At 36.7% G+C, this 19,115-nt stretch overlaps 1 protein-coding gene across 1 annotated transcript; it reads left to right on the top strand.

Moving 5' to 3' along the window:
* Positions 1–3,124: 3,124 nt before the first annotated feature.
* sil1 (SIL1 nucleotide exchange factor) lies at positions 3,125–17,483 on the top strand. Its single transcript, XM_030146400.1, has 12 exons — positions 3,125–3,245; positions 3,911–4,020; positions 5,690–5,843; positions 7,277–7,382; positions 9,248–9,353; positions 10,761–10,847; positions 11,874–11,969; positions 12,050–12,171; positions 13,487–13,583; positions 14,567–14,731; positions 14,818–14,982; positions 16,690–17,483. Exons 2-12 carry the CDS (start codon positions 3,916–3,918, stop codon positions 16,885–16,887), a joined length of 1,401 nt encoding a protein of 466 aa, XP_030002260.1. The 5' UTR covers positions 3,125–3,245; positions 3,911–3,915; the 3' UTR covers positions 16,888–17,483.
* The last annotated feature ends 1,632 nt before the right edge of the window (positions 17,484–19,115 follow it).

Here is a 19,115-nt window from a genome sequence, read left to right as displayed (position 1 = left end):
TTTTTCATTACTATTAGTCGTCTCCAGTGTTGTCTAAAGTACCGCAAAGTCATACTGCAAAAACTACAAAATAATAATGTGGGAAAAAATAAGCAAAACATTTACATTAAATAAAGTAAAAGAACAAAATGCACAACAAAATGAGCAAAAACAGCTAAGTCATTTGTTTTGTTTGTTTGTGAAGCGTCTTTGAGTGTCCAAAAAAGCAAAGGGAGATAACTTGGGCATCTTCAGAATTTTTTTGTTGCGACGTGCGTTGTGGGAAACGGAGGTTCGGGGTGCTGCCGCTGCTGCCTGCTACGGCAGCGTGAACCTCCGTTTCCCACAATGCACGTCGCGACAAAAAAATTCCTCAGGTGCCCGAGTTCCCTTCCAGCTCTGAATGTAAACACATGGTTTGTTTCTGGTGGATGGCACTTGGAAATTGTTCACTGTTAATGCAAGAGATTCAGGTGAGTAATGACAGACAGACGAACAGATTTGTGATACTTAGGATATGACTGAGGTTTGACAGATTTGATGAAAAATTTGTCACGTAAGTCTCCCGCACCTTTAAGTATCTAGTATTTACTGTACTTAAGTTTGTCAAGTAATCTACAATTAAATGTGCTCAGATAATGAAAGTACAAGTAAATGTCAAAGGAGGAGGGGCAAGTTCATGCAAGACTTAGAATATCAGGCAAGGATTTTTGAAATTCACAAAATGATTAAAATCAACAACTGTATATTTATCTAAAACAATGCAGTGGTGGAAACTAAAGAGTTTTTTGTCAGATTTTTATGGCTTTTCTAAAAAGTGATTCTATGGGTTTGAGTGTTGTGCAGCATGTAGAGCACAGGTGTCAAAGATGCGGCCCACGGGCCTGAACCAGCCCATCTAAGGGTCCAACCTGGGTCCAAAAAGAGTCCAATTTGTGAAATGCAAAAATGAGACTGAAGATATTAACAGTGATTTTGTTCAGGTTCCACATTCAGCCCAGTATGATCTGAAGTTTGTCAGACCAGTTCCATGGTTTTAAAAGTCATTAAATAGATTTGTTGAAAATTAAGTCCTTAAATGGTATTAAAAAGCATTAAATTCAATGTCTAGAAGTATTAAAAAATAAAATACACTTGATGGAAAAAAAAAAGCATTGTTCATGATTTATTTTGATTATATATACATTTAATAATTTTGATCAGAAGTATAGTGTGATGAAAACTATTGGATGATTTCATACCAAATTGGGTTTATAGATGACCAGCGACCCTGAATAGATGTGGTTACATTTTGGGAAAAGTTTTTTATGAATTTTTTTAAAGCTTTTTTTTTCTCCCATTTACTTATAATGGGTGAAATTTCTATAAAAAACATTTCAATTTACTACAAACTTAGCACATATATAGAGGCAGTTGATATGACATCAGCACGTGCATAGACGTGATGACATCAGCTGGATCCATGACAAAATAAACTAGAATACATGTGAGGTATAACATCTCAAAATGTAATTACATATTTTGAACATGACATTTGTAATTTAGAATTTGTTGTAAATTTGATCATTTTATTTGGAAAATTTCATATACACAAAAATAAATCCAATCCAACTTTATTTGTAAAGCACTTTAAACAACTGCAGTGGACCAAAGTGCTGTACAGAAGAATAATTAAAACCAAACTAGAAGAATAAAATACAGAATAGATTTAAAGACATAGAAACTGTACAAAAAGGAAAAAGTGCTATACAGAAGAATAAATAAAACCCAAATAAAAGAATAAAATAAAAATCGGACCAATGGCCCTGTAGCTTACCGGCCAAATTAAAAGCTCTGGGAAATGTATCCGGATGCCATTTATTATCACCCAGTTCTGTGTATTTATTATCTTACAGAAATAGCCAATGTCATATTCCAATTAGTCATATTCCAGTCAGATCTGTAAAAAAATTCAAATCCACTTCCTATCTGTTATAATGGGAACATTTTTCAAAGTAGCACCAAATCCAGAATCAGATCTGGATTGAAATAATTTCAGTCCCTTGTGTTGACATCATCGTAAAGAAGCTGTATACCAAGTCTGAAGTCAATCAGAACTGGAGTTTGGGAGAAAAAGATGATTGAAATGTTTTCCCCATAAGAGCCCATGTTAAATTTTGCGTCAGTTCGAGATCCAGAAGCAGATCCTGATCAGCATGTGGACATTATGTTTGGCTCATCTCCCCATCAGGGCTGGACTGGAGACATTTACACTGGAGATCATTTAGATTTACTGAGTTATTGCATCCATCCACTTCCTATCTGTTATAATGGGGAGATTTTTCAAAGTCGCACCAAATCCAGAATCAGATCCAGATCCAAATAATTTCAATACCTTGTGTTGACATCATCGTAAAGAAGCTGTATACCAAGTTTGAAGTCGATCAGAATTGTAGTTTCGGAGAAGAAGACAATTGAAATTTTTGTAGCGGACGACAGACGACGCTGGACGCTGCATGACGACAACAGCTTATAGCCTGTCGGCTGGTAAACTAACAAGATAGATTAAAAAGCAAATATAAATGAATATACCAAAACATTCCCCAAATTTTAAAATCTTCCTGATGGAATTCGAAAAATATATTAGATTTTTAGAATTTATCTTTAACAAAAAAAAGCACTAGCACCCTGACAATTTATAAAGAATTCTTTAAAATAGACTGAACTCGCTGATTTATTCATTTATTTTTGTTAGATATGTTGTTGTTTTTTATACTATTATTTCTCTTCTGCTTTGTGTCTTTAAATCTCTGCATTTTTTTCTTAAATTTATTTGTTCAAATGCTTTTTCTTTTTGACATCTTGATGTTAGTTTGTTCAAAATTTATGTCTTGTATACCCAAATATTTTCAATAAAGTTGAGAAAAAAAAAAATAGAATACTTGTGAGGGGCGGGGTTTGTAGTTCCTGGCACCACTTGTTTCTGTAAGGACATTTGCTGATCCCACTAAAACCCAAACACCTGCAAGAAACCACCGTCAGAAATGGTTTCCAAGTGGTGCGAGTTACTTTTGGCCGCCAGGGGGCAGCAGAGTGCGGTGGGCCATGTATCTGCCGGAAATACAGCAGGAGAAGAAGAAACAGCAGTCTGACGTGGACCAATGAGGCTTCCGTAGAAGAAGAGCGAAGCTTCCGCAGGCTGGAGGCAGACTGACAGTGTAGATGGACAGACAGACAGACAGACAGACAGACAGACAGACAGACAGAGAGAGACATCAGCGGAACAGGTGAGACACATTAGATATTTAGAGATGTGCGTAAACCTGTAAATGGAGCTGTATGCTAGCCATATGTTAGCTAGCAGCTAATGTTCTGTATTCAGGAGTGTTGTGTCTGATATGTTCATGCTGTTCGGACTGGGTTCGTGTGTCCGCATTATTTCAGTTTAATTTCCAAAAACACATCTGAGGTAATGACTGACGTGTTCGTGTCTCTCATGAACCATGGAAGGTGTTGATGGAGATTCTCAATCTCATTTCGTTATTAGCAAAATTTCATGTGCATGCAAGCAGATGTGCCAAACACAAGCCCAGCTCTGTGGTCTGTCAGTCCTGCTTAAATCCTACTGGGACACTGAACTCCTGCACTAACTCTGAACATGTGAAAACTAAAGCCTGATGGAACGAATTTAAGTTGTACATTTGTTTTTCTCCTTCTTGTTTATTCTTTTACTTTTATTTATTTAATTTACTTACTTATCTATGTATTTATATTTAATTTCTTCCTGCCTCATCTCGAGCATCATATTTTTTTTCCATGTTCTGTTGATCTATTTGTATACGGCATTATGGAAAGAAGGTTTTGGAAAAAAAAATACAGGAGATAAAAAAGGTGTTGATGGAGTTTTTGGTGTTTCCTTGTGCTTGTCCCTCCCCTGGTTGCGGTGTTTCAGTCCTCATGGTGCAGACACACACTCAGATGGGCACAGTGTCCTTCAGCTGCTCAGCCCTGGTCTGTGTCCTGCTGCTGTTCCACTGCTGTCACCACAGCCTGGCTCTGCAGGTAACACTACGGAAACCTCCTGTACACTGAACAAAGCACACTCTAAATTTAGAAAATGGCCAATTGTGCCAAAGGTAAAAAAATAAATATTATATATATATATATATATATATATATATATATATAAGTGCTGGGCAGCAATTAAAATTTTTAATCACAATTAATTTCATGGATTTCTGCGATTAATCATGATTAATCGCACAGTTATATTTGGGGGGGGGGGGGGGGGGGGGGGGGGGGGTGGGGTTGCAGCATCAACAGTGTGTATTTCCTTTCAGTGATATTTCAGACTGGAAGTACTCTGGTGATAAAAATAATTGCACATGTCAGTGCTTCCAAACACCTGTGTCCTTCTCACCCCACCATCTGAAGACATTTAAAATGAAAATGTCCATGGAACAGACTGCTACTTTTACACATGTTTGTGTCCACACCAGTTTATTTCCACTTGTGAGTGATTGACAGGAGTCTTAGTCCCACTAATCAGTACTAATACTAATAAGCCCAATAATATGTGATGTTCAGGTGTTCAAAGTAAACAAAGGGGGCCCTCTAGTGGTGGGAATAAGTGTCACTAATGTATGTTTTGTCCTTTCGGTGTTGTAATGCCATGTAAATGTACTAAGGCAGTGAACAGAACTCAGACATATTTTGTTTGTATGTGTCAGTTTTACAGTGAGTCTACAGGAACAGATTTGGACACAAGTTTTGGGTGTCTGGCTTTTCTTGGTAAACCTGTTGTCTATCTGCAGCTAATCGCTACACGCACACAAGCAGAAGAATAGAAGTTAGAATAAAACGGCATTAATGGGAGATTAAAAAAAAAAAATTAGCGGCATTATTTAATGAATGCGTCAACGCGGTAATAACGTGTTAACTTGCCCAGCCCATATATATATATATATATATATATATATATATATATATATATATATATATATATATATATATATATATATATATATATATATATATATATAATGTGTGTGTATATGTGAGAGAGAGAGAGAGTGTCAAACTTGTTATGGAAAACAATGGCCTAAGGGGCCATCTTTGATGCACATTTGTGTGTTTGATATTCTGTTCGTTTTCTGCCAACAGAAAGTACACTGTGCCTATTTTTTTGTGTTTTTTTTCCTGGTTAAATTATTTCAGTGTGTGTATAAGTACTTTTTGAACACATTTTAACAATACCGTGATAATAATGATAACCATGATAATTTTGGCCACAATAGCTGTGATATGAAATGTTCATATGGTTCCATCCCTAACCACATGCTGCATTTCCCAACAGTAAGTACACAAACGGGTCACGTTCAGAAGGAAAGTGACGTTACAGACCAAACAGTCAAACATTTCACAGACCCACAGAGTACAAGTAGAACATTCAGAACTATTATGATCAAAGGTTTAACATTAAAATGTACAGGACCCGAGTACATTTAAGTAAAACAACCAAACACTGAAATAGTTTAGGAGTGTTTTAACTGAGAATGTGAACCGAAAGTGAGACAGATGGAGGAAAGGACATTTAAAGTGGCTCTTCTGAAGAAAGCTGAGTTTATCCAGTAGACTTGAATTTCAATGTTCAGGAAATTTGATGTAACATCTTAAAAGTGTGGACTTGAGTAGAAAAAGATGCAGCAGTTCATTCTGTGTTGGTGTGCAGTTTGATGGTGCCCTGACTGTGGTGGAGAATCCTGAAGGAGGAAGAGGAGGAGGCCAGGATGAGCCAGAAGCAGGAGTAACTGTGGATAATGAAGAAGAAGAAGAAGTTGTAGAGGTGGTCCAACCGACTGAGAAGTGGCAAACACTGAAACCAGGTAATGCACTGGACACTGAATTTGTGAAATGCAAAAATTACACTGAAGATATTAACAATCAGTGGTGTTAAAATCATGTTAATTTAGGTTCCACATACAGACACATTAGATCTCAAGTGGGTCAGAACAGTAAAATACTATCATAATAACCAATAAATGGGAACCACAAATCTTCTCTTTATTTTAGTGTAAAAAAATAAAATTAAATGAAAATATTTACATTAACAATGATCCTTTTACACAAAATGTGAATAACCTGAACACATATGAACTACATGAAATGTCTTAAGACCAATAATCTGCCTGTTATTAAATGTTTTGTGTATTTGTAATTGTAATGTGAGTTGTAACGCATATGTACAGATGATAAACTGATGCATATTGTTAAAATTGCACTTGTTTTTCTTAAGACATCTCAAGCTGTTCATGTTATTCAGATTTTCAAGGAATCTTTGTAGATGTGAACATTATCATAATATAATTTAACTTTTTCACTGTTATAGGGATGTAACGATTACTGGTATAACGATAAACCGCGGTAAAATTGCCGACGGTTAGTATTACTGTTTAAATTGTAGTTGTCATGATAACCGTGTTTGATTACCATACTTTTCCGGAGAAAACACCTATGTAAAGATCTGCTTTTATGTCAAATATTTGAGTATAGTTTTAATTTATCACAATTTTAATTGTATTTACCTAATATTTGGAACCAATATTCACTTTTAAAGTCTTTGAAAAGGTTCGTTAAGCATCTGTGTGTTATTTATGCAGTAAAGTATATACATTTTTCAAATCGGATATTATATATTTTTTGTGTGTTTTCTGTTCTTTTCTGTTTTTATAGTAGGTTAAAGTGAAAAAAATAATAGACAGTTGAGATAGATGAAGTGCTGAAAGAAAAGATCCCAAACATGGTTATCGTAAACATTTGTTTCTATAGTATATAAAGGCAAAATCAAAAGGACTGAAAAACGGACAAAATAGGCTCAGACCACTAAGGGTTAATATTTGAACGTTTCTGCAACAGAAGGGACATTGTGCCAATTATTTTATTTTATTTTATTTATTTATTTTAAATACAACTTGGTTAAATAATTTCAGTGTGTGTATTAGTACTTTTTGAACATTTTGAGCACAATTTCAACAATACCGCGATAATAATGATAACCGTGATAATTTTGGTCACAATAACCGTGATATGAAATTTTCATATGGTTCCATCCCTACACTGTTATTGTTTTACTAGTCTGGCCCACTTGAGATCATATTGGGCTGAATGTAGAACTGAACTAAAATGAGTTTGACAGCCCTGCAATAGTCCATGAGACCTTTGGGCCATTGGACTAAAAAGACAACAGTGACATTAAAAATCCAATGGCAGCTGCTTTAGTTCCACTCCAAACCACCTGTGTGTGTGTATGTGAGTGCAGGGCAGGCAGTACCAGCTGGGTCACATGTGAGGCTGAACCTGGAGACGGGTCAGAGGGAGGTCCGAATGGGGGAGGAGCAGCTTAAATACTGGACCATGGAACACAGGTACGGACTCAAAACCATACAGTCCTCCAGCACTGACAGAAACACAGACAAGCATGGAACAGTTCCACAGCAACAAAGCAGTTAAATCATAGATGTTGAATTTCCTCTATTCTGAGAGCACACATAGTGATGGAAGTAAATCTGTCTCATCCGATTTTGAATTATAAATGCCAAGTGTCTGAATTTTTTGTCTCTGAATTCAACTATGTTCATAAATTTAGAAAAAAAAAAATTCAGATGCAAAAAATTCATATCACACATCCGGGACACCAAGGATAAATAACTGATTCTATCTCAAGTCGAACCGACAGCCAGCCAGTCAAGTTATGTTAGGTTGGTCATGTGACGCCGATGCAGGAAGACAGTCAGCACGGATGTGTGATCTGAATTTTTTGCATCTGAATTTTTTGCTTTTGATTTTTTTGCATGTGATTTTTTTGCATCTGAATTTTTTGTATCTGAATTTTTTTATTCAAAATTTATGAACATAGTTGAATTCAGAGACAAAAAATTCAGATACTTAATTTCAGTGCAAAAAAAATTCAGTGCTAGAAATTCAATAGCTTTTATAATTCAAAATCTGATGAGACAGATTTACTTCCATACATAGTTCTACTGAATCAGCCTCATTCTCTCTGCATCGAAGCCTCTTGGGGTCCAAACTAGCCTGGTGCGTTCAGGTACCGCTGTACATACAGTCACGGAAAAAATGATTCGACCACCCCTTGTTTACTTCAGTTTCATGTTCATTTTAATGCCTGGTCCAACTAAAGGTCCATTTGTTTGGACAAATATAATGATAACAAAAACAGCTCATAGTAGTTTAATTTCAGAGCTGATATCTTGCCATTTTCCATCTTTTCTTGATAAAAACCAAAATCACTTCAGTTCTTCCATCAGTGTCTGTCATTGTACTGACAAAAACGGTGCTTTTAGACATTCCATGTTTTCTTTCTGTTTTAGTCACATGACACACACAGGAGTTGGTACCGGCTTGCATAACCATTGTTTCTGATGACTTTTGATGGTCTAAGAATTTTTTCCGTGGCTGTACTTTACTGTAGTGTGTAGGGGTGTTAGAAAATATCAGCTCTGCAATATATCACGATATTTCATTTCACAATACTGTATCGATATTAAAAAGTACTGTATCGATATTTTTAGGTATTTATTCAAATGCAGATATGACGGAGGTTCATTTTTGTGTTTTGTTTTTCTTTATTGTGTATATCTTATTATTATTATTTAACACTGTTTTATTAAATAATGATTATTTGAAGCATCCTAAAAGCACTTTTTATCGTTTGAGAGGCAGATGGTAGTTCCTTTGTTGGGATTGAACTCAAATACTGTTCTGATGTTCGTTCTGAACTAATAGAATCTGAACATTTGAACAGGATCTGAAACTGGAATGTCTGTAAAACAGAATTTCAGTTTGAACACAGGAACATTTTGTGATATAGCATTAGATCCTGTTGGGATCAAATAAAAATGTGTTTAGTGTTTGTGCAGATTTCTGGTGTAATTCAATTATTCAAGGAAATAATCATTTAAAAAAAAAAAGAAACAAAAAATGGCCTTTTATACAGTATCATGATATATAGTGATATATCGTGTCATGATCCTTGTATTGTGATTAGTATTGTATCACCAGATTCTTGCTAATACACAGCCCTAATGTTCACTTCAACGCTGCAAAAACAACTAATCTAAAGGCCGCCTAAAACGTTTGCACAGTAGTGTATAGATATCTGACATATAGATATTACTAATTCAAATGAAGTTTTAAATGACTGTTCATCTTTCATCACTGTGGTTTCATATCATCCTGTTCTCGTGCCTCTTTAAAAGTCTGTCCTCCACAGGGACGATGACGAGGTCCGGTCCTCATTCAGCCCCGATGAGCTGAAGAGAGCCATGAAGAGGATTAAGGAGGACATGAACCCTGTCGACAAACACCACAACCAGCAGGTACCACTACTGTATACAGTTAGGATAGAGATAAGATCGAACTAAGGGCTCTCAAACTCATTTTCTTTCAGGTTCCACATTCAGCCTGATTTGATCTGCAGTGGACCCAACCAGTAAAATAAGAACAGAAGAACCTAGAAGTAATGACAACTGACAATTTTTGTCTTTGTTTTAGTGCAAAAAAAACTCTTTAAATTATGAAAATACTTACTTACATAAACTATCCAAACAAAAAAGATGTGAATAACCTGAAAAAAACTGAAATGTCTTAAGAAAAATACGTGCGATTTTCCCAGTCTTCTTCCTCCACTTCTCATTAGTCCATGTGCATTCTGGATCAGATCTACAAAGACACTGAACTCTGAGGAACAGGAAGAAAAGAGTTCAAATTGTGCTTAATTTTCTGTAGACATTTCAGGTTGTTCATATTTGTTAAGGTTATTCACATTTTATTGTTACAGGAGAGTTTGTAAATGTAAATATTTTTAGAATTTAATGTTATTTTTTCCACTAGAACAAAGAAAAAAATGTGACATTGTTGATTCAAGATTTTTTGCTTAGTTCAAGATTTTTTTGCTTAATTCAGGATTTTTTTTACTTAATTCAAGATTTTTTTGCTTAATTCAAGCTAAAAATTATTTTTGCTTAATTCAATTCAAGACTGTGGAATTTTTGACTTTGCAAAAACATCCCACAGGCCAGATTGGAACCTTTGGTGGGCCACATTTGGCCCCCGGGCTGCATGTATGAGACCCCTGATCTAAATGAACTGAATTTAACAGATAATAATGTTAAAGATGAAGGATGACACGTACCACAGCTGATCCTGTGGAGAACATGTGTCCTCTGTACTGTTGAATCCACAGTGCTGCTCGGACAGTCACTACAGACCAAGGTTCTAATAATTTTGGATTTTTCATTATAGTTTAGCTTTATTTAGTTTAGACTTTTTTTTCTCTAATTCAGTTTGTTTTAATTCATTTTTAGAGCAGGTTTACTAGTTTTTATTAGTTTTCATTTTTTTTTCTAAATGCTTAGTTTTAGTTTAGTTTTAGAATTAATTTTAGTTTTGTCAATGTTTTTATCTTCTTCGCCGTCATATAAAATAAATCGATTTCATATCAATCCGACATTGACAAAGACCAAAAACGAAGGGAATTTTATCCATAATTTTTATCCGTTTTGGTTAGTTTTGTAAGCACACAATACAGTTTCAGTTAGTTATGGTTTTTGTCTTTTAATTACAGTTTTTATTTATTTCAGTTAACGAAAATGTTTTTTCAATTTCTAGTTTTCATCATTTCGTTAGTTTTCGTTAACGATAATAACCTTGCTATGGACTTTGTATTTTTTTGCACAGTACGCTGTGTAAAACCCAGGTGTGCTCTGCTCGCTCTGTGTTTGCAGGACTCTGTGTTATCAAAGTACCGTCCTCTAGAGGAACTGAAGAGGGACATGGCTCAGATGGACCTCCTGGTGGAGACCGATGTCCAGGTACATGGTTCTTGGCTTTAGACTAACGCTGAGGCCCAGTTTACACCACAACGCTGTTGGGTGAAAATGACTAAATATTTGATCAGATGTGCTTTTTCATTTAGACAGAAGCAGCTGAAAACGCCAAAAAGTGAAACCACCTTCCAGAGTGGAAATCTGAAAAACCTTCCATTCTCACGTCACCGTCTAAATGAGGGGTGTCAAACTCATTTTAGTTCAGTTCATACATTCAGCTCAATTTGATCTCCAGTGGGCCGGACCAGTCAAATAATAATATAATAACAACTCCAAATTTTTTATATGCCAAAAATAACATTAAATTATGATAACATGTACATTTTACAAACTATTCAAACAAAAAAGATGCGAATAACCTGAAGAAACTGAAATTTCTGAAGACAAATAAGAAGAAATAATAAGAAGAAAAATTTGATCATTATTTTTCCTCAACCTATGATTTCTACATGTGCATTACAGATCAGATCTACCAAGACACAAAACAGGCAGAATATTGTGAAAATTGCACTCATTTTTCTTTAGACAGTTCAGGTTGTTCATATTTGTTCAGGTTATTGATGTTTTATTATTAAAGGATATCAGAATCAGTCTTGGCTTTGGGATGCGCGGGTTTTGGGTTTTTTTTTGTTTTTTTTTAAGCCACTTTGTGGAATTTTTTGACCCGCCCCGCAAATAAAGTGACAGTTTTTGGACCCGTACCAACCCGACTGGGGTCCGCTGATCCGTGCATCAGTACCGCTCACTGCGCTCCATGTTTTCATGTATAAAGATGAGAGTATCGACATGCGCTGAATGACGGCCCACCAGCTGTCGGGTGGTGGAAGGGAGAGAGAGAATAACACACGACTAGTCGACTCCTCCAAAGTAACGTTGACTTGTGCCACAGTTTTTTCACTTACTGCCCTAGTATAGGTCACATGTTTTTTCTGATGCAAAACTTGACCGTAGCTCCTCATTTTGTCGTTTTGTGTCATGGTGTGTTATTATTCTATTTGTGTTATTATCCAGATCCTGCGGCGGCTCCTGGACCAGTTGAACAGCAGCAGCTCCACCACAGAGCAGAAGCTGAACATCCTTCTGGAGCTGGAATATCTGGTCCATCAGGTACCGACACACGCCGATCAGAGCGCTGCGTCTGATCACACGGTGTCCGGTCCGCTGACATGTGTATGTTTGTGGTTCAGGTGGATAACGCTCAGACCCTGTGCTCGATGGGAGGTCTGGGCTTCATCGTAGAAGGTCTGAACAGCTCTGACTCCAGGATCCAGGAGAGCTCCGCCTTCGTCCTGGGCTCTGCTTTGTCCAGGTGAAACAAGCTCATTTTCTTGTTTTATATTTTGTCTTAACTCTGAATAAGCCAGTCACAGTTCGTACATAATGGACTGATTGTTATTATTATGAACAAGCTGTAAACATGTATCACCACGTCAACAACTTTTTCTTTTTAACTTTAAATCTTTAGAAAATGTTTGGTTGAAAACTGTGTTCACAGCGACAAATATATCATCCCAGAAAGGTCTGATCTTCATCTAAGTATTTTTTAAAATATTTTTGTAAAAAAATTAAACTAGTGCTGGATACTAGATGTAATGTACTTTCAAAATATAGAAGTCTTCAAAAGGTGAATTTAAATGTATGTTTTGATCCAGATGTTAACCTTCCCTTGGCCAGACCCAGATTCACTTCAAATACTTCATTTTCTTTGGATTATGACTATAATTTTTTTTTTATATAAATTGTGCAAAATTATGTAAATTTTAGTCTAATAACTACAACAGGAGGTGGACCCTGAGGTTTGCTATATTTTTACATTTTTCTCTTTGCAACACAGACTGATTTTGAACTAAATTGGTGAAATAATCCATAGAAGACCCCTGTGAGTTACAGATGACAAACATAAGAGGACAAAAATTCTGTAAAACATTAAACAGGTCAAAAATAACTAAAACAATTAAAAGGAAGAAAAACCAAAAAAGTTCCAACAAGATAAACATGATGTAAATGATGTAAAAGGAGTAACTGGATGAAAATAACACAAAATATAACACAAATACAAATGAAGAATAAAATACACCTGTTGTTTTTAACTTTTCCACTAAAGTGCAAATGGATCTGGTACAAAAGCATCATGATGTGTCAAGTTCTGTTGCTGACATTACACACTGATTTGCACGTTTCATTATTATTATTATTATTATTTTATTTTTTTTTAGTTAGAATGAATTTAAGCATATCTTTATTGGACTTTGGTAAACATATGAAGCATTCCATATTAATTTGTACAAAGTTGTTTGGAAAGAAAATACAGTCTGGTCTGTCCAACACAACAACAAAAGGTTTCCAGATACCTTCAAATCTACTTTCATTTTTAAGAATATGTTATTTTCTAAGTTAGAAGGTTTAACAGTCTTTACACTATATTAATTTAACAATAGATTGTTTTCTTTGCAGATAAATCCTCCATAAATCTTTCAAAGACTGACTTCTGACTTTTACTAAATCACTTTCTTGCTTTAATGTGTGTGTGTGTGTGTGTGTGTGTGTCTGTGTATGTTATCCTTCTGTATATATGTGTGTATGTTTGACCGTCACCCATGTGACTTGGTGGGCGTGTCCTGCAGTAACCCAGCGGTTCAGGTGAAGGCTTTGGAGAGCGGTGCTCTGCAGACACTGCTGACCATCCTGGCCACTTCACAACCACTGGCTGTCAAGAAGAAGGTGCTTCACCTGCTCACGTACTGATTTACTGTGGCCGGAAGCCGTTCTGAGCTGGTCTCACATTTTCCAGTGGTCATTAGGTCACTCACAACTAGGGATGTAACGATATGAAAATTTCATATCACGGTTATTGTGACCAAAAGCATCACTTTTATCATTATTATCGCAGTGTTCTTGAAAATGTGCTCAAAATGTTCAAAAAGTACTAATACACACTGAAATAATTTAACCAAGTTGTATTTTGAAAAAACAAAACCAAAAACACAAATAAAATAATAGGCATAATGTATCTTCTGTTGCAAAAACATTCAAATATTAACCCTTAGTGGTCTGAGCCTATTTTGTCTGTTTTTCAGTCCTTTTGATTTTGCCTTTCTATATTATATAAACAAATGTTTACTATACCCATGTTTGGGATCTGTTTTTTCAGCACAACTTCATTTATTTCATCTGGCTATTATTTTTTTCACTTTAACCTACTATAAAAACATAAAAGGACAAAAAACACAAAAAAATATAAAATCCGATTTGAAAAATGTATATAATTTATTGCATAAATAACACACAGATGCTTAACGAACCTTTTCAAAGACTTTCAAAGTGAATATTGGTTCCAAATATTACATATTTAAAATTGTAATAAAACTATACTCAGATATGTGACATAAAAGCAGATCTTTACAGTGGCGTTTTCTCCGGAAAATGCGGTAATCAAACACAGTTATCATGATAATTCGAATTTGAACGGTAATACTAACCGTTGGCAATTTTACCGCAGTTTATCGTTATACCGGTAATCATTACATCCCTATTACATTTTGAGATGTTATAGTTATTTTTTCATTACTTTTAGATATGATACATTTTTCAGTTTTAGAACAGAAGTTGGAAGAGTGCTCACACAAGAACGAATAAGTGTAGAGTAGTTTCAGGACAAGAATGACAACAGGTCCACATTTCTTCCATGTCTGTCGTCCTCACAGGTACTTTTTGCGGTGGCTTCCCTTCTACGTCACTTCCCCTTTGCACAGCGGCATTTCCTGTCGCATGGTGGGCTGCAGGTGCTGGCAGAGCTGTTCAGGGCCGATGACCACGCGGTTCTGCGCACACGCATAGTCACCATGTTATACGACATGATCAGCGAGAAGGTCCGACCGCTGCCTCGTTCATGTTTCTAATGGAGGACATACTAAGGCGGGGGCGATCCTCATTGACTGTTCCTCTGGTCCAACAGGAGCACATGACCCAGGCAGGTCCGGACCCGGTTCAGGACGCATCCCATCAGGAACGTGTGCGTCAGTACTCGAAGGTGTCCCTGCAGGGGGAGCTGTTGGAGAAGGGCTGGTGCAGTCTGGTCCCACAGCTGCTGGCATCATCTGAGCACGACTACAGAGAGAAGGTACTAAAGACACCCACACAAACAGGAAATAGGGATTTATGGGTCACACACAGCAGAATGGAAAAGTATTCAACTAATATATAAACAAGTGTTCAGAGAACGCAAACCTCCGCCAAGCACCGCAAACAGTGTGCATGTGTGGATCGACTGTTTCTTTTTAAATTCAACAGTTTCCAGGTTGTTCCATACAGCAGAAAAAGTTGCAGCTTGGTACCAGTCATGTGTCTGTCCAATTCTATTAAATTCCAATCAATGTTTGTTGAGTTCTAATTTTAAATGTGTGGTAAATGGGATTTTCAGTGTTAAATGTAAATGTCCACAGAGTCCACATTCCACAGTGGATGTGGACAATTTAGTTCCAGATACAAGATATTGTTCTAAGCTACGGGTGGATCCAATTGGAGGCTAATTGGAGTCGTTTTGAATTTTTTATGAATTTTGGAAAATTGCTCAATGATGTCAGATGGAAAACTGTAGATGTTGTGACCTTGCTGTGACCTTGAACTTTGGCCTACTGGGACCAAAATGTAATGGGCTGGTCCCAGGGCCTAGGCCTATCTGTGGGGAAGATTTGGGAAAGATGGATAGAATAGTTTTCCCCTAAAGTTGCTAACAAACAAACAAACAAACAAACACACAAAGCAAAGTGATCACAATACCCCTGGCGGAGGTAATCAGGGGTGTCAAACTCATTTTAGTTCAGTTCCACATTCAGCCTAATGTGAAATAAAGTGGGCCAGACCAGTGAAATAATATAAATAATAAGATAAGAACTTAGAAATAATATCAACTCCAAAGTTTTCTGTTTTTGAGTGAAAAAAGTAAAATTCCATAATTAAAATGTTTACATCCACGAACCGTACTTGAACGTAACATGAACAAATATGAACAACATGAAAATTCTTCAGAAAAATAAGTGTAATTTTAACAATATTACACCTCAGTTTATTATTTATACATGTGCATCACAACTTACAGATCACACGGATCTACAAATACAAACAATATTTGATAATAGGCAGAATATTGTTAAAATGTATTGTTCATATTTTTTGTGAAAAGCCAGTCTGTAAATGTAAACATTTTTGTGTAATTTTACTTTTTTGACACTAAAAACAAAAAGAAAAAAAATTGCTTTTTTTCATTATTTATAAGTTATTATGACAGTATTTTACTGGTCTGACCCACTTTAGATTGAACATCCTTGATTGTTAATATCTTAAGTGTAATTTTTGCATTTCACAAATTCATCCCGTGGGCTGGATTGGACCCTTTGGCGGGCTGGATTTGGCCCCCGGGCCGCATGTTTGACACTTGTGATATAAATGAACTCTATTTTGAAAAAAAAAAGGGAGGGGGGGGGGGGTCACTCTAAACCACAGGATGTCCATCTCTTTCCGTCTCTGTCTGTCTTTGTCCATCTTTGTCCGTCTTTGTCCGTCTCTGTCCATCTCTGTCTGTCTTTGTCCCTCTCTGTCCATCTCTGTTCATTTTTGTCCATCTCTGTCCATCTCTTCATTTTTGTCCATCTGTGTCCATCTCTGTCCGTCTTTGTCCATATCTGTCCGTCTTTATCCGTATCTGTCCATCTGTGTCCATTTTTGTCCATCTGTGTCCATCTGTGTCCGTCTCTGTCCATCTGTTCCACACTTTACCCAGTCCTTTTGGAGCTGACCTGGTCCTCTGTGTGTCCGTCCCCCTCTTCAGGCTCTGCAGGCTTTACTGGTGATGGCGCCGGTGTGTTTGGACCAGTACCGCTCAGATGACTTCCTGCGAGGCTCCCTGGTCTCACTGAGGGTCCAGTACCTGGAAATTGTCCAGACACAGAGGACTGTAGAAGAAGACGATGACTACTTTGCAGAGATCGTACAACTTATAGACGCTCTCCAGTTCCAGATGAAATGACAGCGGCTGTTCAAACGTACATTTACAGTCCAGTGTGAGGACCGATGACCTGTCCAGCACTGGAGGACTCACAGAAGGACAGGATGACCTGTCCACCACTGGAGGACTCACAGAAGGACAGGATGACCTGTCCACCACTGGAGGACACACAGAAGGACAGGATGACCTGTCCACCACTGGAGGACTCACAGAAGGACAGGATGACCTGTCCACCACTGGAGGACTCACAGAAGGACAGGATGACCTGTCCAGCACTGGAGGACTCACAGAAGGACAGGATGACCTGTCCACCACTGGAGGACTCACAGAAGGACAGGATGACGTCCAGCAGTCTGCTTCACACAGCTCCAGACACCAGTCCAGGATGTTGGGATGATCCTGTTTTCGATGGGTCAACTTTAAACCTGTTTTTTAAGGGAGCAGAGACTCTTTGTGATAATAATAAAATAAGGTATTTAAAAACAGTGTTCTGTACGTACATTATGACTGGATGTGTTCTGACAGGTAATATTTATAATTATCGGTAGCTCTGATAAATGACTTCAGCGGTTGGAAATATTGAGTTCTCACATACACAGTAAGTAAAAATATTAGCTAAACTCAGTTCCTCTGATACAACTTTTTAACGTAGTGCATACTTTTTTTTTAATATGCTTTATTTTTAACAGATTTTACATTTTTTAACAAACAGACAATTAAACAAAAAAGTGAAGACATACGAAACGAGACGTCAACGAGTGCAGACAGGACCGTATCAAAATTTAAAATATGATAAAGAAGTGGGTCAGTGAGTCCCAGCGTTCTCCCATCCTGATCAGAGGGTGGAGTTCGTTTGGGTGTTGTCCTGTTTCAGTCCATGTCAGATCAGTCACATATATTCTCATGTTGCATCAGATCATGTTCCGTAAACCTGCTGACATAATTACATCCATCATTTTCATAAACACTTGTGCACATTTTCCTGGAATGCATATTTACACATGTTGACAGTAAAACACACAGATGTTGACATATATGTGTTTCTCATGAGAAAAACAAGGTGTTGTCCTAGTGGGGCGTCACATCTTCTGGGATAGATGTCCATTTTAGCCAAGAATTAGTAAATTTGTCCAAATTATGGTTCAACGACAAAGTTAGTTTTTCCATATTGTATATTTCTTTAATAATTCCAATCCATTCCTTCTTTGTTGGGGGTTCTTCGCTCAGCCATTTTCTTGTTATGGCTTTTTTTTACAGGCTGCCAGCATTATATTAATCAGGTATTTGTCTCTAGAATTGACTGTGGGTGGTAGATTTCCAAGATAAACTGCAAAAATCATGTTTAATCTCAAGCCCCATTATTGTGTTAATCATTTTCATCGTTTCAATCCAGTCAGGCTTAATTCTTGGACAATCCCAGAAAATGTGAAAATGGTCTGCAAGGGCACTCCCACATTTTCTCCAACAATTCCCATAACTCGGTAGGCCCTTTTGCATTTGTTTTAATTTGAGGGTAATTAAAAATCTGACAATATTTTTCCAGGTGAATTCCTTCCAATGACCTGTGACAATGTAGTGCATACTTTATGAATCTTTAAATTTAGTTTTCCCTGTAAATCATAGCCTCCCTCTCTTTCACAAAACATTTCTTGAATATTGCCCGGCAGTAAGTTATTCTTTGCTTTATATAGTATTTGAATAGTTTTGAACTCCACAAGGTCAATGAGTTTTAAGGTTTTAAACTGTAAAAATAGTGGATTGGTGTGTTCATGAAAACCAACATTGTGAACAATTCTTATTGCTCTTTTTAGCATTTTTTCAGTGTAAATCATGTATTTTTCCCTATATTTAATTCGCTGATCATGTAGCTCACAGGTGTCAAACATGCGGCCCAGGGGCCAAATCTGGCCCCCCACCAAAGGATCCATTCCAGCCCTGCAGGACGAATGTGCACAAATGAACCTGAACAGTCCAGGTTGTCCAAATCATTTTGGTTCAGGTTCCACATACAGACCAGTGTGATCTACAGTCAAAAGAACAACACAATAACCAATAAATAATGACAGTGACACATTTTCTTTGTGAAAAATTGTGTGGAAAAAATTTAAGTGAAAAAAAAACCCCCAAAAACATTACACTGTAAAAATATTTACATTTACAAAACTATCCTTTCACAATAAAATGCAAATAAATACATAAATAAAAACAACAGATGAACAACCTGAAATGTGCAATTTGAACAATATTCT

This window comes from Sphaeramia orbicularis, chromosome 10, assembly GCF_902148855.1.
Source record: "Sphaeramia orbicularis chromosome 10, fSphaOr1.1, whole genome shotgun sequence".
In the NCBI taxonomy this organism is placed as follows: domain Eukaryota; kingdom Metazoa; phylum Chordata; class Actinopteri; order Kurtiformes; family Apogonidae; genus Sphaeramia; species Sphaeramia orbicularis.
Note: the sequence above shows the minus strand (reverse complement) of the source record. Positions and strands in the feature narration are given on the sequence as shown.

Coding starts and splice junctions, on each gene's coding strand:
- sil1 (XM_030146400.1), top strand. CDS start 3,916: ATGGTGCAGACACACACTCAGATGGGCACAGTGTCCTTCAGCTGCTCA. Junction 5,844..7,276: donor GTGGCAAACACTGAAACCAG/GTAATGCACTGG, acceptor ATGTGAGTGCAG/GGCAGGCAGTACCAGCTGGG. Junction 14,732..14,817: donor ACGACATGATCAGCGAGAAG/GTCCGACCGCTG, acceptor CTGGTCCAACAG/GAGCACATGACCCAGGCAGG.